This window comes from Sinocyclocheilus anshuiensis, unplaced genomic scaffold (genome assembly GCF_001515605.1).
Source record: "Sinocyclocheilus anshuiensis isolate Anshui unplaced genomic scaffold, SAMN03320099.WGS_v1.1 scaffold776, whole genome shotgun sequence".
Taxonomy (NCBI): Eukaryota; Metazoa; Chordata; class Actinopteri; order Cypriniformes; family Cyprinidae; genus Sinocyclocheilus; species Sinocyclocheilus anshuiensis.
This window is the reverse complement of record NW_015555808.1, coordinates 1,031,027-1,048,645: the sequence shown is the minus strand read 5'-3', so window position 1 is coordinate 1,048,645 and position 17,619 is coordinate 1,031,027. Positions and strand designations below refer to the sequence as shown.

General features: G+C 35.4%; 1 protein-coding gene and 1 pseudogene across 2 annotated transcripts in view; one reads left to right on the top strand and one right to left on the bottom strand.

The window, feature by feature from the left end:
- The window catches only part of LOC107675051 (tripartite motif-containing protein 54-like), a 15,338-nt gene extending 8,069 nt beyond the window's left edge, over positions 1-7,269 (top strand). The window contains exons 5-9 of one of the 2 annotated variants that reach the window (XM_016469241.1): positions 157-390; positions 1,591-1,613; positions 3,269-3,393; positions 3,515-3,621; positions 7,102-7,269. In XM_016469241.1, the coding sequence (XP_016324727.1) occupies positions 157-390; positions 1,591-1,613; positions 3,269-3,393; positions 3,515-3,603 (471 nt within the window). In that variant the 3' untranslated portion in view covers positions 3,604-3,621; positions 7,102-7,269. The remainder of the gene's footprint in view (positions 1-156; positions 391-1,590; positions 1,614-3,268; positions 3,394-3,514; positions 3,622-7,101) is intronic. The other variant, XM_016469242.1, reaches the window with a different exon arrangement.
- Positions 7,270-7,328: 59 nt separating this feature from the next.
- LOC107675048 (UI-like) lies at positions 7,329-10,501 on the bottom strand (annotated as a pseudogene).
- Between the last annotated feature and the right edge of the window lie 7,118 nt (positions 10,502-17,619).

The following is a 17,619-nucleotide window of genomic DNA, read 5'->3' as shown; positions in this document are numbered from 1 at the left end:
TTGCCCAGCCTTAGCCAGTGATGATAAACAGTTAAATTTAAAAAAATATATTTTAAATAGTAAAAAGATATATTTAAATATATTTTAGAAGCTATTTGTGATTTAAATATTGCTCTTAATTCAAACTAAAACACAGTCACTGGTTATCCTTTGTAGGAAAATGGTCACCAGCAGATGCAGTACATCTCTGATAAGTTTGATGAATTTTACGCCATCCTAGAAGAGCGTAAAAGGGAACTAATAGAGACTGTCGGTCGTGAGCAGGATCAAAAACTGGGCCATGTCCGCTCCCTTATCCGTCGCCACGGAGACCACTTGGAGATATCCGTCAAATTGGTGGAGACAGCCATCCAGTCTATGGAAGAACCTCAGATAGCTGTGTTCCTGCAGGTACAACAAGTGCCTTCGCCACAAATGATTTTTCTGATTGCCATGATGCTAGGGTGGTTATTACACTCTTAAAAATAAAGGTTCCAAAAAAGTTTTTTTGCAGCGATGCCATTGAATAACCATTTTTTGAAATGCCATTCAATGAAAAGGTCTAAAAAACATTTTTAAACAACATTTTAATAATCTAAAGAACCTTTTCTACGATAAAGAACATTTTGTGCAATGAAAAAGGTTCTGTGAATTGATGAATTCATGGAACCATCAATACCAATAAAGAACCTTTATTTTTTTAGAGTGTATGAAGTCTCTATAATATTCTGATCTCTAAATATGTTTTGGCACCCTCCTTCAATGTACATCTGTTTTTTTTATACTGTTTTATAAAAAGCCAAGCAAAACCCCAGTCCAATCACTTGAAAAGTAGCACACCTTTCCTTAACAAGCCGCATGATTTGATTATCATTCATATCTGAATAGTACACCAAAGTTAAATACTTAAAAGTCTCTAGATTTTTAGCCTCAAAGTAGTTTGCAACACTATAAACGTGTCTTAAATGGTCACTTTCTACACCTAACTCACGCACACCTCTGGCGCCAGTGATCAATAGTGGTACAGGTGCTTGTGAACATCTGACGTGGTCTTATTGAGCTGTGTGGAGCTAATGCTGCAACACCTCACCGGGGATTCTGGCGGCAGTGCTTGTTGCTTTTAGAGCCCCCCAGAGATGCTTGATGCAAATAATCCAGCCTTTGCATATGCTGTTTGCTGATTGACACTGTGCCTGTTGCTACATTTCAAGCATCCTTTAATGACAAGGCTGACATTGATTAGCAGAACCTCACACAGCTGGAGACCCCTGTCCTTTGACTAGTGGCTCAAACGGTCAATACTTCACCATGGCTGAGAGCTGCAGTCCGCGGAAAGAGACTTTAAACGAAGGTGATGGAGAGGTTGTTTTTTGAAACAGCTTTCACTATAAAGTGGCAGCCTCAGGTGCAGCACTGCTCCTTTTTAACTAGCTCTTCTCAGTGGAAACAGAGTGTCAAAATAGGCTGCATAATAAGTGCCAGTGATTTAGTATGTGCCCTTTTTTGTGTATGCAGTGAAACTGTGACGATGAGGACTGCGGGTTTTATGTTTTAATCTGCTGCTGTATCCTCTAGTCCTAAAATGAGTGTTCTTCTTTGCTGTGTTCACAGAACGCAAAGGAAGTGTTCAAGAAGTAAGTCAGCTATGAGTGATGCGTTTAGGAGTGTTTTAAAGGGATAGTTCACCCAAAAATCATTTTCTCACCCTGTCCCTTTAAACTAAACCATGCTCAGCATGTGTGCTTCATCAATAACTGATACCTTCTAAAGGCTAACAATCATGATTAACAACCTCACAGGCAATGACTCAACCAGCCTCCCACCCCTAACAACCCACTGTATTATGCATTGGTTCATAGCTTTCATCTGGCTCAATATTGTGGAAAATATTCTGTTCTGTACATATTGAAATCCCTTATACTACAATTTATTTATTTTCTGCTGATGTCTGCATTTAATTGATCTCCAAATGCTTAATGTGTAGACTCATTGAACTTGTTTTGTGAATAATTTAATAATTTTATTGAATTTAATAATTTTAGCCTTAGGTATGCTGTGTATTTTGGCTTTTACAAATGTTATGCTTAGAACTTCCACTGCCATTCAAAAGTTTGGGGTCAGTAAGACATTTTGAAAGATGTCTCTAATGCTCAACTTGCTGTTTTTTTTTATTTTTTATCAAAAATACAATAAAAACAGTAATATTGTGAAATATTATTACAATTTAAAAGGATTATTTTTGTACTTGTATTAATTTCTTTCATAAATAAATAAATAATATATATATATATATATATATGTATATGTGTGTGTATAAATGTAGTGTATGTCAAAAGAAATATAAGACTAAAATGTAAAATCCCTCATTGACTTATACTTATTAGGCTTTTTAAGATTTTGTGCCATATTTAACCCTTTTTAGAACAGAACTATTTTTTATTTTATAGTCTTTCCATTATATCACTGTTTACTAGTTAATGTTTACTCTTGTCATGGCCTTGTCAAGCAATATTTGAACTCTTTTATGGGAAAAAAAATCAATGCAGATTTTTTTTTTCAACAAAGTAGAAAAATATTAACAGAAATTAATATGTATTATGTGTGTGTAGTGTGTTGCAGTATTTGCAGGTCTATATTATCCATTTTGGCTAAACATTCAACCCTAAAACATAAAATATATATATCTATTCTAATTAATAAATAACTACAGTACTTTGCAAGGCACCCCATTACCACATATTTAGGATTTGTGGTAATATTTGAAAAATCAGATATTGAAAAGTCTTATTTGTTGAGCACAAATCTGTATGTTATTGTGATCCTGATCCCCTATAGTCACTGGTTTTTATGGTTACTTTGAGCCTGACAAGGGAAAATATGTTTTGAAAGTTGAAAGTTCAGCATTAACTTTACCACAGGTATTTCCTTCAGTAAATGCAAGTTTTCTACTGATGCTGCTAGACAAACATGTTGCCTCCAAGAAGTAACTTTTACACTTTCTCGTTTGTAGAATGAAACTTTAAGCAATGTGCGCAATAACATATGCGTCAGCATTCATCACATTTTCCCCCAAAACCTCTAACTGTTTAGAAAAATGCTTACACTCACAACACTGTCTAGCTGTGTCTTATGTTTCATGCTTCCCTCCACCTGCGGAGACGTCGCGTGGTGTCTCGTGCACCTGCGTCACGAGCAGCCGCAGGGAGATGGAGGAACGGAACCTAACGCTATCCGTCACTTTTATATTTGTCCGAGTGCCGCCACGACTTCACCGTTCTGTCCTTGACAGGATCACAGACACTGCCAAGGCCTCCAACATTGAGCGGACGGAGGCGGGCTACGAGAGCATGGCCCACTTCATCATCAACACAGAGGATGTGGCCGACATACTGAGAGGCATCAACTTCCGAACAGGTAACCGTTTCACAGCTATGACGACATCATCTGTCACATATACATTGATGTCTATTTGCGTCTGCAAGTTGAAGTTGCATTGCAGTATATTTAGAAAATGAAGCATGTACTTTTGTTGCAGGTGAAGATGGGGAAGACAGCGATGATGAAGCCCCTGAAGACCTGACCCCCTCACCTGGTCAGACTGGTGAATCAGGGAGACGCTTGTAACTTATTTTTAAACCCAAGGTTAGTTTCAAAGATGAAATCATGGTCCTTAAAGGAATAGTTCACCCAAAAATGAGAATTCTGCCATTTACTCACCCCCATGTCTTTCTAAAACCGTATGACTTTTTTCTTCTGCTGAATATCAAAGATATTTTGAAGAACATTTGGGATCCAAACAACATTGGAGCCCACTGACTTCCATTTCTCAAAATTTCTTCATTTAATTCCATAGAAGAAAGCAAGTCAGAACAATCCTTTAAGGAATTTAGCCTTTTCTTTGTACTTCTTTCCATGTTCTAACTTTTATTTATGTACATGCTGGTCTGAAAACTGTTGAACCATATAAAGACTATTGTATCATATTTGAAACACACATTTCCAAGGCCTCTAAATTATTAACATGATCCATACTTTGCTGAAAACCGTGTTGTACACAATCTATTGCATGCCTTCTGTCATCTGATTGTTTATACATTTTAGCAAGTAAAAGGCTGTTAAGTATAATTCCAAAAAGTTCCACCTTCAGGATGTGGTACATGTGTCTTTTTGCTGTAAAATGTTGTTGTGAAATCTACTGATTTTTATGAACGTAAGAATAACTTTCATATTGTTAGTAATTTTTCAAGATGAACACTTGCTGGACTGAAGCGAGTAGGTTTACTTGATTATCCACACATTTTTTATTTATTCATTTAGAAAAATTGTTAAAATCATGCTTTATCAAATATGATACATCAGGCTTTTGAGTAAGGTTTTTATTTGTAAATATCTCAGTCATCATTGTATTGCATTGCATTATATATTTTGCCCCCACAATCGAAATTACAGAGCTTTGATCATAAAACTAAACATTTAAATATCATCTTACAAAGACATTATTGGGAGATAGAGTGACAACTGATATTTGTGTGCATTTTATGTAAGTAGTCTGCTATACTGATTTGAAAATCTCATTGGTTTACATTACAAGCTGTCAGAATTTCATCTTACTTTTTATCCATATAAATATCAGTAACTGCAACAAACTGCATTTTTGCTTAGTTTTGGCCTCATACTTCTTCATCCTCAAGTATGAGCTCCATATTCTCCTATATCATATTACAGGAGGCATAAAAGCCTGATCTATCAAGTATGATACTTAACAAAATCTGCTTAACTTCAAAACGTTAGATTATTTAATACGTCAGACTTTACAGGGTTAAAGTGTTTCTCCTCTATTAGTGTGAATCTGCCAGATTATGCAGACGTCCCATCCTGATGACGTGATGATTCTTGGCAACATTGGCACTCATTGTGTTATTGAGTACATTTGTCATCTCCCAGCAAACCTTATTAAATATTCGCTGACTAAAGCCTCTGTAAGGCTACCATAAACACTTGGATCTAGTTTATTCTCTTTTATAGACACAAAATACTTTGGACATACTATATGGGGACACTTAAGTCACACTTAAAAATTTAAATACAGTGTATGCCTTTGCTGTATATAACAAAATATTAAGCCAATAGGACATTATTTTAAAGAAATATAGTAAAATATACTTTTCAAGTAAAATTTTAAATTATAAAACAATATATAGTGGATAGTTCAAAACTAAATGTATTAAAATAAAATTTGGACACTAAGGGTCACCAAAGGATGTAGAGATCCAAAAAAAAGAAGAAAAAAAAAAAGAACCTTAAAATAATTTATTTAAGAAAAAACAGGCAAAAATTTAAGTTGTTATTCACAGAAGATCTTCATCTCTGCTGCATCTCTTCCCAGTCAATGCACCTTTTCTTGTCAAAAAGCATTGATTTAAATTTCTCTTCCTCACTCCCTTGATTTCAAGCTTTCCTATGGCTTTATTTTATGTCATGTTAACTATGTTTGATTGATTGATTTATTGACATTTTTGAAGACAGCCCCTAATCACTATTCACTTTCATTATATAATTTATCCTATTTACTTTCTATGTAATGAAGTCAGTCATGGTTGCAACAACGTGGTGAGTAAACATACAAAACGTACTAACCAATGTGTAATACATACTACAAACAGGGCTTAACTTGTAAAATAGCATTTGCTCAAAAGACATTTCCTGTTCTTTGAACAGTGGGTATCCTGTCTTACAGGGGCATCCCCACCTGTGCATGCTTTCTTAAAATAACCGTTCATTTACTTCAATGTAAAGGTCAGAAACCTCAGTTAATCAGGGCAGCGTGGGCCAGGACAGCGTGCAGCTTTCTCTGGTCCTTTACTGATCTAATAGGACCGTGTGTCCATACAGTAAGAGCAGTGTTGAGAACAGGGCTAAATCACAGTGGCAGACACTCTGAATCCCTCCTCTCGGCTTCCGATGGTCCGTCCGCCCCCACCTGCGCTCGAGCCGTGAGTCTACATCCACCCATTACTTAATAACCGCTCATCTCTGTGCCACCAGCTAGGATATATGGCAGTGGAGATATATGACTGGATGCATGTGCTCACAGACGCTGACCTTGTCACTTCTGCTGTCACCCCACTGATCAATTCATGGTATATCAGTTCATTATATGTATTTAACATTTCAAAAGAACGTACAGCAATTTTCTATAGTGGCATCTCACCTGTTACTCACCACTGTTATGTTCTGCATGACGTTAATGCTTGTGTAAATGTCAGTGATGCTGGCTTCCTATAAACCTGTGTCTGCTATAATCATTACCACTTTTAATGGGTGATAATGAGGATTACATGTTTGCAGTTACTTGTAAAAGGCATGTAGTCTCATTTATTTTTGCAGATTCATGTTCAAAATACAAAGTCATGTTTATTCATTTAGGTGCAATATAATATGTAATTTACATAATGATAAGCAATATATCTCGAGCCGTGAGTCTACATCCACCCATTACTTAATAACCGCTCATCTCTGTGCCACCAGCTAGGATATATGGCAGTGGAGATATATGACTGGATGCATGTGCTCACAGACGCTGACCTTGTCACTTCTGCTGTCACCCCACTGATCAATTCATGGAGGGAAAGAGAGCAGCATTCGGTCTGAGTATGTGCTCAACAATTCCATACATGGAGTGTCCACTCGAGATGAGGATGGATCTTATTTTGAAGACGTGGTGCGTCACAAGCTGATGCACCAGCCTTCGTGTAATTTAAAGCTGTAATTCTTCCTAGAGTAAGAGGATTTTTTTGGGTGTCAGAAGCAGGATGGAGAACCAATCTGCGGGACGAGATGCCACTTGTTTAACAGTTACTTGAGCTTAATATATCACTTAAGAGTTTCCTTTCTTCATTTTATGCTTAAATGGCTTTAGATATGAAAAACAAACAGTTTACATAACATGCAGTTTTGCACAATGGCACTTCCTAAGAAATGAGTGTTCAGTGAACATATATTCTTGCCAATGCAAAGCACGCACTGTCCTCTCCCACTTGCCCCATTTATGACTAAAATAGACTCAGTGTAAGTGGAAGATTATGGAAGACTTAACTCATATATTTTATTTTTCATTTCTAGGGTATTTCCTGTGCTGACTTAAGAGAGACTATAAGGAGGAGGTTTTCTTTAATCCGTTCAACATGGCAAGAGCTTCTTTCATCTGGTATTTTGTGGTCCTAAAACTCCTCTTAGTTCAGTAAGAGGAATTACAAATTCTTTGTAGCTTCTACATCCTGGATGTTTAAAACTGTTTTGGTCTTTTTGTGATCTTAAAATTACAGTATATCTCAAGCACTTTGTAATATTGTCCAACATTATTGTCACAAAATGTGGGTAAGCCTCTTGGTTGAAGTGCTACAGATCATTGTTTCCAACCATGTGAGGAGAACATACTTTTGCACTTAGTATACAGTGAGCATCTGGCATTATGCATGTGGTAAATATTGGTGTTATTACCAAGTATAGCATTTTATGTCATGAAAGCATGCACTCCTGTTGGCAAAGCGAGAGGGTGCAACCAAACCAGCTGAACAGAAATTACTCTTGGCAATGGCCTTCTTGTACTTCATTGAGAATAGCTCTCATTAAAGTAACTAGTGAGCAATACTGATGCAAACCCTATTATATATGGACTGGTTACTCAAATACTAACAGGATTTGTAATGGTTTAGTAATACTCCTTCCATTTATACACATTTGAAAAATAAAGGTTCCAAAAGAAAAGAAGGGGTTTCACAGCAATGCCATATAAGAACCATGTTGGGTTCCCCAAATAACCTTTCAGTGAAACCATTTCATTCTTTGTGAGAAGAACTTTTTAATAATCTAAAGAACCACTATGAAGTTTCCATGGATGTTAAAAGTTTTTTTTATGGAACCATAGATGCCAATTAAGAACCTTTAAGAGTGTAACTCTAATTAGGAGGCCAATAACTGTAAACACTGAAAGGGCACCATTCAATTGTGGATTGATTCGTTTCTTGATTTGGTTACATGTGAACCACCCTGACTGATCATTTGCCGTGGGCAGTGTTTTGAGGTCCTGGTAGGTCTGTTGTGGCTCTTGGTTCCTGGCTCTGAAATGGTCCAGAAGTGATGGAGACAGCAGCAGGTCACCAGAAACTCTTCTGGCGAACAGATAGATGCCACTCTTAAAAATAAAGGTTCCACATAACCTTGGTGCCACAAGTGATCTTTTTTTTCTGCAGGATGCCAGAAACTAATAGCATCATCTGAAGAACCTATATTTTTCATCTCCAAAGAACCTCAGCTAACTCAAGAACGAGAAGGAGGTTCTTTGCAGTGGCAAGAAATCACTGAAGAACCTTTATTTCTAAGAGTGTGGGTCGAGCAGGAGGCATCGGTGAAAGTCATATGTTTAACGAGAGTTTGGGATGTGAAAGAGTGCATTAAGCTTGTTCTTTACTCGCCGATTGAAAGCATCATCAATGAGCTACAGCTACTTCCCAGCCTCATCTAGATATTTGCGGTTCAGTCCCGCCTGTTCCCTTTGATTCTCGATCCGCGCCATTTCGATCATGTTTCTCAGCAGGTGGAAGGTGAGGTCGATGGAGATCGGAGGATCGTCGTTCCGTTTGGAAAACTCCGTGAGCTCCTCTAAGCTGTTGTCCTCGTGAGGAGAGCGCAGCTGCGGCGTGGGGAAGTGCGGGAGATGCAGGACACCGCCTGCCTTCTGCGCTCCGAGATTTCTTAGCAAATACTGAAGGAGGTAGGACATGGCGTCGTCTCCAGCCCTGTTTAAGAGCACGTCGTCTAGCTGGTCGTTTATGAGGCTCAGATCGCGGGGTCGACAGGTGCTCAGCGGGACGTGGGTGGTCAGTAAGACTGAAGTAATGAGCAGGACCAAAGGGACGGGCTTCATGCTGGACACAGCCGCGCGCTTCCTGAGGAAAACAGCCAGGTGTGTTACTACGCGTTCAAACCAAACCAAAAGTTTAGTACACAACTACACAGCCAAAGTATCTGTTAAGTCTGTTAAAACTGAGATTACGAAATGAGTTATTTTTATATTTTGTAAAATTAAAACAAAAAGTAAAAGTTTATTTTAGTAAATATACATAGTGCTAATATAAATGACAAAATTCAGAAAGTATACAAATGAGTAAAAATATTTAGTATTTAGTGTAAACAAATATGAAAGTGCTAATAAATTAGCAAAATATTACTAAAATATTACTAAAAAGTGCTAATATAAATTACAAAAATTGAGATAGTTGTTTATTATATTTTTTAATATCAAGTATATAAATGAAAATGTTATTTTTAGTACATATAAATATAAAAGTGCTAATATAAATTACTAAATGTACAAGATTTTAAAATGTTATTTTGATTTATATAGTAGTACAAATTAGAGTTCGTTTTGTAGTAAAGTACTAGTATAAATGATTGTATTTTAACAAATACAGTTATTTAAAAAAATTATTAATATTAGTTACAAAATTAAGAGTTGGTTATTTTTAATTAAACAGAATAAATGAACATAAAATAGATTTTTGTATTGTATGTGCAATATTAAATTATTGATATAAAAATGTTAATATATAAAAATATAAATCGTGCATCAGCTAATATCGATGAAGAGTTCAAAGAATTTGCATCTGAACTCGTTTATAAAGCAAATAAATATCAAAACAAATAAATTATTGAATAAAAGTAAAGCACAAACATGATCACTGTTCTACGGTTAAAAAACTATGATAGTCATGCCACTATCGTAATAAATAATCATTAAAAATGCGTAAAAATAAACAACAAAATTAATACTTATCTACTAGCTACAGAAACCGAATCTTGAAATCGGACGCCATGTACTCCTGACCGAACAATCAGCTCACAGAATGAACAATAATGACAGTCCTGTACAATATCAACACTGAGATCTCATGCTCGCGTCTAAGCTCGAATGGCCTCAGTCAAGAAGTTGAAAGCAAGTCGGGTAAGGTAACTTACTCGGTCGTCTTCTGTTGCTTTAAGAGTACTTGTAAGGAAGAGTGTTTGCAGACAGACTGGAGTGGAGCTCCTGGAGCTCAATGGTTATATACATCACACACCGCTCCATTGACGTCAGTCGAGCTGCATAAACTGCTTGTAAATGAGGCAATTCTGAAGTGAAACGAAGAGTGGAGTAAAGGAGCTGTAGAGCCGAAGGACAAAGTGAGACGTTTCTTTGTCTCTCCAAAGTTTTCAATCAGAAAAGGTCATCTTGATACTGTTGCAAAGTCATAAACTTGGTTTCAAAGACAATATATCCGAAGTTGTAACAGACAGGTGATCAGTTAATGGTTTTATTGGTCCTTAGACTTTAAAATCACTTGGTGCTAATGCTAAGGAGCTGCGGTCGTGATGGATTTTTGCGTGGCTGCTCATTTGTGGCCAAGAGGAGAGCAGAAGTGCGTGACGGGGACACGAAAGGCTCCGTCTCTGTCCAAGGTGCTGAAATTTTTCAAGACGCAGACAGACCTCATTCATTGGCTAATATATATAATATATTATTGTAAACCAAAACTTTTAATGATCAGTACATAAAACTGTATATAAAACTGTGGTCACACTTTATAATAAGGTTTCAGTTGTTAACATTAACTATATTAGTTAACATGAACAATAATTATATAGCATTTATTAAGTTAATATTAAGTTCAAAACTAATACATTATTAAAATTTAAAGTTGTATCTTTTAACATTAGTAAATGCACTGTGAATTAACATGAACATGAAAATTTTTATCAACTAACATTAACAAAAATGTATAAATGGTGTAAAAATATTGTTCATTGTTAGTTCATGTTAGTTAATGCATTAACTAATGTTAACAAATGAGACCTTATTGTAAAGTGTTACCAAAACTTTTAATGATCTATAAGCATTTGTGAAATAATTATATAAAACCATATTACCAGTACAGTACATATTAACTTATTTTATGTATTTGTTTGCCAATCTAACTAACTGAACTGAGCAGTAAGTGATTAGGCTTAAACGATAGGATATATAAAAATTGTTATGATCTTTAAGATTTTTAAAAAATGATTTTAATGCTCTATAAGGATTATAGTAATTAAAAAAATAAATAATTAATAATAATTATGTAAAAGTATACTGAAAGTACAGTACATATCAACTGATTCTATGCATTTATTCGTCATTCTAATAGATGGAGACTGAGCTGAACAAGATTAGGCTTAAAAGATTTCTAATCTTATTACTGTTGTCTGTAAGAAAATTACTGTTATCTTTTTTTACTGTTATTTTTAATAAATCGCCATGACAGCACCATTCAAGACAAAGTTTGGTGTGAATTGCATGATTCTCCTAGGAGGAGTATGCAGTAATTCAGCCTGATTTTACCAAAAATCCACATTCAAATCAAAATAGCCGACTTCCTGTTAATCATAGCTAATGACTGTAAAATAGAAAGTTGTCCAGCTTGATGAGAATAATATATGTACCGAGATTGGTGACTGTAGGAAAAACTAACCCATCTCCCCCCACTTTTGTCAAAAGGTGGCACAATAGAGTGCCTCCTCCACACCCATTTCTGAGCATTTGCCAGTGTCTAACTATCATTAAAGGAGACATATTATGCCCCTTTTTACAATATGTAATATAAGTCTGGTGTCCCCAGAATGTGTCTGTGAAGTTTCAGCTCAAAATACTCCACAGATAATTTATTATAACATTTTGAAAATGCCTATTTTGAGTAGAAGCAGAAACACGCTGTTTTTCAGGCCTGTCTCTTTAAATGCAAATGAGCTGCTGCTCCCCGCCCCTTTTTCCAGAATAGAGCTGCGCCATTACAGCTCGTACCTGCTAAAAAACATCAGCAGTGTTCTGTGCTCGTCTGTGCAGCTAAAGGCAGAACAGTTAGCATGTTTTGCTCAAACTTTCGCCATGGCATTAGAACTAATACACCGTTGTCGCTTGCGAAAACACAACGGTGCCGTGGGTGGAAACTTACAGATTAAAGTCTGCATGAAATCAAAATTGACTTTATTTACTTTACTAGCGCACATTGCTAGACTTGATGTGAACAATTAATCTGTGCAAGTTAATCCGCTGAAAAAAATTGTTTGTCTTGGTAATCTTTAATCAAACAGCAACTTCCGGTTCACGTGGACTTTAAGGGGCGGTAATATTATAATGAGATCCCTTTGCAACGTCACCAAGTGAGCGAAATAAGACGCGCTCGTTTTCTCAGACGCTTGCAGAAAAAGGCTTACCAAAACAAAGTTACTGGGTTCATCTTTTTCACGTTTCCTTGGTTGGTAGATGCACCGGGGACCTGATTATAGCACTTAAAACCTGGAAAAGTCAGATTTTCATGATATGTCACCTTTAATACTGATTTGTGTATCCAGTTTCATGAAATTCTAAGCATGTTAAGTGCCTTAAGAACACCGGAAAAGAATATTTAAGTTTGACACATTGCCATGGCAACAGTATTTAAGATGTCAAGAATCCCTTTGCAGTTTTACATCTGCAGTGTTTTGAAATTATTCTGCTTAAGTTTGAAGATAATCGAGTAAAAATAAGAGGCTGATTTTGAAAGTATTTTGAAAATGATACTTCCTGCTGCCAGTTGGTGTGCTATAACTTTGACTCTTAATAGTCACATCTATGTGATCGGCCTCATACGATGAACAAACTGCAGAGGTTTCAAAGTTTCAAGAGTTTTTGAGCATGTTAAGAGCCCAAAAACCTTTATAATAAACAAAATTATAATATTAATAATCCTTAGAAAGCCCTGTGACTTGGGGCCTAATAATACTGACATTAATATTATTTGTAAAAATACACCATGTAGTCATGAATTAAAATGCTTTCCGACTGTAAAATATAACATGTTTTAAAGAGTGGCTGAGAAAAATGTATTCATCAGCCAGATGCAGAGGTTTAGTCACTGTTGACTATTGTTTCTGGCTAGCCATCAATTCCCCAGAGTGACAAAGCGTTAGCTTGACATGCGGAGATATTTATATAAGCCTGACACTCTCGAAGGAAAATCCTAAACATGGCTTTACATTCCTGATCAGTGTGAAGAGACAAAAATACAGAGAGCCAGTATATTTCTTAATAGCAGTAGGTGTGATTTGTTGTTTTTGGAGGGATGACAGATACATTAGTTATCCAGTGACAGCTTTGTCCACTCAAAGAGCTGATTTGCAGGCTGAAGCTGTGAATTGCAGTCAAGCTGAGGAACAGCCGCCCCACATCCTATTGGCAAGGGCAGCAAAGAACAGGGTCTATTGGTTCAACGTTGTGCTAGGAAAAAAAAAACTTTTTTTTTTTCAATGTCAGCTGTTTCCTTTGAAATATAGACGATCTACACCAAGTCCACAAATGTGATAAAGTACATGACATAAGGATGAGAGGATAATGGGTTAACAAGATTCAGACACAGAAATTGAAAAAAGGACATATTTGACAGATTTACTGTCTTTGTCAAGGGCTTTACACAAAATATTTCCAAGAGATTCTGGTAAGAGTGACGCTTTCATGAAGAATGTAGGGTCTAAGTTATGAATTGGCTTGCCATCTGAAATTAGAGTCTAGTAAATCTAGTTTTGAAGCTTGGTTAAAAACCTATTTGTATTCTTTGACTTTTAATTTAGGGTGTTGATATGTGGTGTTTTAATGTGATGCATTATTTTTTATTTTTTTTTATGTCCTTTGAATTTGTCATGATTTCTCAGCACTTTGAGTTATAAAGTAGTTGTAAAATGCATTCGAAATAAAGGAAATTAATGTTCTGGCTTCTGTGAAAGATGTATTTTATACACAGCATTGTATTGTGTTAATCAACGCAATGCCCTAGTAGAAGACGTAACATCCATAACTTCACATGTCTGTCAATCACATGTTCCTGAACTTAAATCACTGTGACCACAGAAGACAAAAAAAAAAAAAGACTCAAAATGGAGTCACATCCTGTAACAAACAGGCCTGCTGTTCTTAGTTATTGACAAACCATAATTCACCATCTAAACATTGGTAAACATTTGATTAAATCAAATGTATTGAATTAATATACATTTTTTACAGAATCTATATTGCACAAAAAATTCAAGTGTTAATTTCAAAGGTTAATAAAATGTCAGAGGTCTGAATTACGTTACTGTCAACTTTGACCTGTGTTGAGAAAACTGTAAGCTTTGTGCACCTATGTGTGAGTAGGTTACTACATTTATTTGATAAAGATCAACTGTTAAAAAACTACAAACAAAAATGTTCCCGTGTGTGAGGTAGTGGTCAATCTGGGACATCTCATTACATCTTATTTGCTTTCCAGGAGAGGTAAGAGTTCCAGGCAACAGCCACGATCTGAACAACAGCCAATCTGAAAAAACACAAGCATGAACATATTACTGTAATAGAAATCATTTATTTATAATGAATGTGACCAAATGCAAATATCGCATGAATGTCTTATTAAACCCTGCGGACCCGGATACGATTTGAGTATGTTAAATTTAGGCGAAAATACCAAAAAACGCCCCGAGCTTAAGTGGTTAAAACATAAATACAAAAACAATACAAATCCAGATGGTTTTCAGGGGCCTCATTTATAAAATGTTTATAAAATTATAAAATGTCGCCAATATTCGAATTTCTATGCTTGAGAATGACGAGTACAAAGGAAAAAAAAAACTTTACTGAGTTTGAAATTGAGGTCCTGCTGGCGGAGGCAGAGGTTCGTGCAGGGACGCTTTTTATTTAATAATGTGTAATTATTCTCTGGACAAAAAATGTGTGTGGTTTTATTTTTTCTATTGACTATTATCAAAATTACTACTTCTAGAAACAACAGAAATAATAATAATAGTAATAATAATTATACAACAGTTAGGTTTCCAAAAGTAAGATTAAACTACGAATTCAAGTAAAATTTTCAGTCATCTTATAAAAAGTGAGCCATCCTACTTTTAAAATCACTTGCTATGACAACTAATAAAAAGTTTAGTATCTTGCAAAACTTAAAAAAAAAAATTGAAAAGAAAAATTGGATGTTTCATATCATAAAACAAATTATTACACGATTATGGTCTCCGGTCTGAAAAAACCTGCATGTGATTGCACGACATAGGCCTATTCTTATAGGCTACACAGACAAAACAGTCGGAGATGCGTTTATGCATTTTTTTTTTTTCTATTTTACGCATTAGTAGTAAATCAAGACTTCGCAAGTTCTCTTGTAAAATAAAATAATGAAAAAACAGCATGGAATAAATGGTGTACAGAAAGCGAGTAAAGAACTCTCAACATTAGGTTACTAAAAAGGTCAGTTTAATCTCGTAAAAACTCCCGTAAATAAAAAATCTGACTACACTGTATTTTTGTTGTTTATGATGAATTCGGTGCTTCACTGTTTTTACTGTATTTGAAATATTCAGCCTTGGTGAATGTTTTAAGTAAAAGCTTCACTGGTTGTTATTCCTTGTTTTCCTTGTCATTTGAAGCTTCTGTTATCCAGACACAAAAGAGCTTGTTACCTGTTCATTCATGCTTTCATCATGTCAATGACGCTGGTACCTAAACCCAGCCTAAAGGGCTCCACTCAGGCAGAGAGTACTCACGGTTCCCTTAAAGTGTGCTGTAAAAGCTCCACAATTCAGTCCCACCGCATCAAGCGCAAGTCAACACCCTCCTTTCCCTGATGCCATATAAAAATCAAGTCATCTGGAACACGAGGGCTCTTTCCCTGCTAGTGCCATCTTTTGAAAGGTCAACTTAGTGAGATTGAAAAGAAGCCAGTATTAGAAACTTGTGCTCGCTCTGTTTGTACACTTTGCCTTAACAGTTTCTAATTAAGAATGAACAAGGCACCGGCCACCTGGGGTGAAACTACCGCGGGGCTGAGACGTCATTATATTGTTTCTCCTGAGCTTGACATCACAGGAGTGTAGCCCCTCAGGAACAGAGAGCTTTTCATTTTTTTTGGACCGTTTGGAATACACAAAGACACAGAACACAACAGGGATGCTAATATGCTATATCTTTAGAAGTGAGCAACATCAAAGACCAGCCTGAATGCCCTGGAATCTGCCCACTGATAAAAAGCTGTTGGCAATTGTTCAGAACAAACCCAAAGACACAAATGTGCTGCGTTCTTGTCACTTCATTATGACAGTGATCTCTCTGTTGTAGCACCAGGTTATAAAGCGTCAAACAGCTCATGATGAGAACAATAATTTGCGTGTGAGTTGCTGGTTCTAATCTTTTTCTGCAAGCTAATGCGCACTTAACCTTTCTATCCAAAATATCAACAGTGAGGCGACTCTCTAGTCTAACATCCGATGATGATGTTGCTGCACTTTGTTTTTTGTTAAAGTAGGATAAAGTATTCAGTGGGGAGATGGCATTTAACCTAACAGACTATGCAGGCAACATAAATGGTTTTAGTGATTGTACGTCTTAGCCAGTTGTGTACACTTGTATAAAGTGTAGGTAAAGTTATGTTGAATTAATGCAGATTTGCTGTGTATTTTTATGAAATATAATGTATTTTATATGTAATATGTAAGTTAAATAATAATAATTTAATTATATTAAATGACTAACATTTAATTTTCTCTCCTTAAGGATGATGTGTGTAAACATTTTTTTTTTTTTTGCAGTTCAATTTGGTGCCACTACTGGCACAGAAATTACACACTTCACCCTAAAAAAACATGATCACATTGAAAATTATTTGTTTTTGATCATCTGTTTATTAGAATACATTATGTGTAGACAGGACAAAAATATTTTTTTATTCAGTTCATAATTTTAGAATTTCAGTTTTATAGCAAAATGTTTAACTTCAAAATATTTCCAAGAACTCCTGGTTGGAAGTTTGGAAAGTTGAAAGTTTGGAAGGATGGATGGAAGGAATGAATTAAGAAAGAAAGAACGAATGAATGAACAGACGAAAGAAAGAATGAATGAAAGAAAGAAATAAAACAATGTGAACAGAAAGAAAGAATGAAAGAAAAATGTGAACAGAAAGAAAGAACGAATGAAAGAAAAATGTGAACAGAAAGAAAGAATGAATGAAAGAAAAATGTGAACAGAAAGAAATAGAGGTAAAAAGAAAAGAAAAGGAAAGAAAGAATCAGAAATAAAGAAAACGAATAAAAAGAAAAAAGAAAGGAAAAGAGAAAAGAAACAAAAAGAAGAGAAAATAAAAAAGCAAACAAAAGAACAAGAAAAATTGATGTAAAAAGAAAAGAAAAAGAAAGAAACTGAAAAAACAAAGAAAAAGAACAAAGAATAAAAAGAAACAAAATGAAAAGAAAAAAGAAAAGAAACAAAAAGAAAGGAGAAGAGAAGCAAAAAACAAAGAAAAAAAACAAAAACAAAAGTAAAATAAAATAAATAAAATAATAAAAAAAGGAAAGAAAAATACATTATACTGATCATTGGATAATAGCATCATCCAATGAAAAATCCAGATGAGGTTAAGGTTTCTTTTCATTTAGCAGGTGCATTTGATCTAAAGCGACATTCAGTTCACTAAGCGAAGCAGTTTCCCTAGAGACACCGTCTGAGTTAAGTGCCTAGACACAATCAGAATACCAGTTCACACATGAACT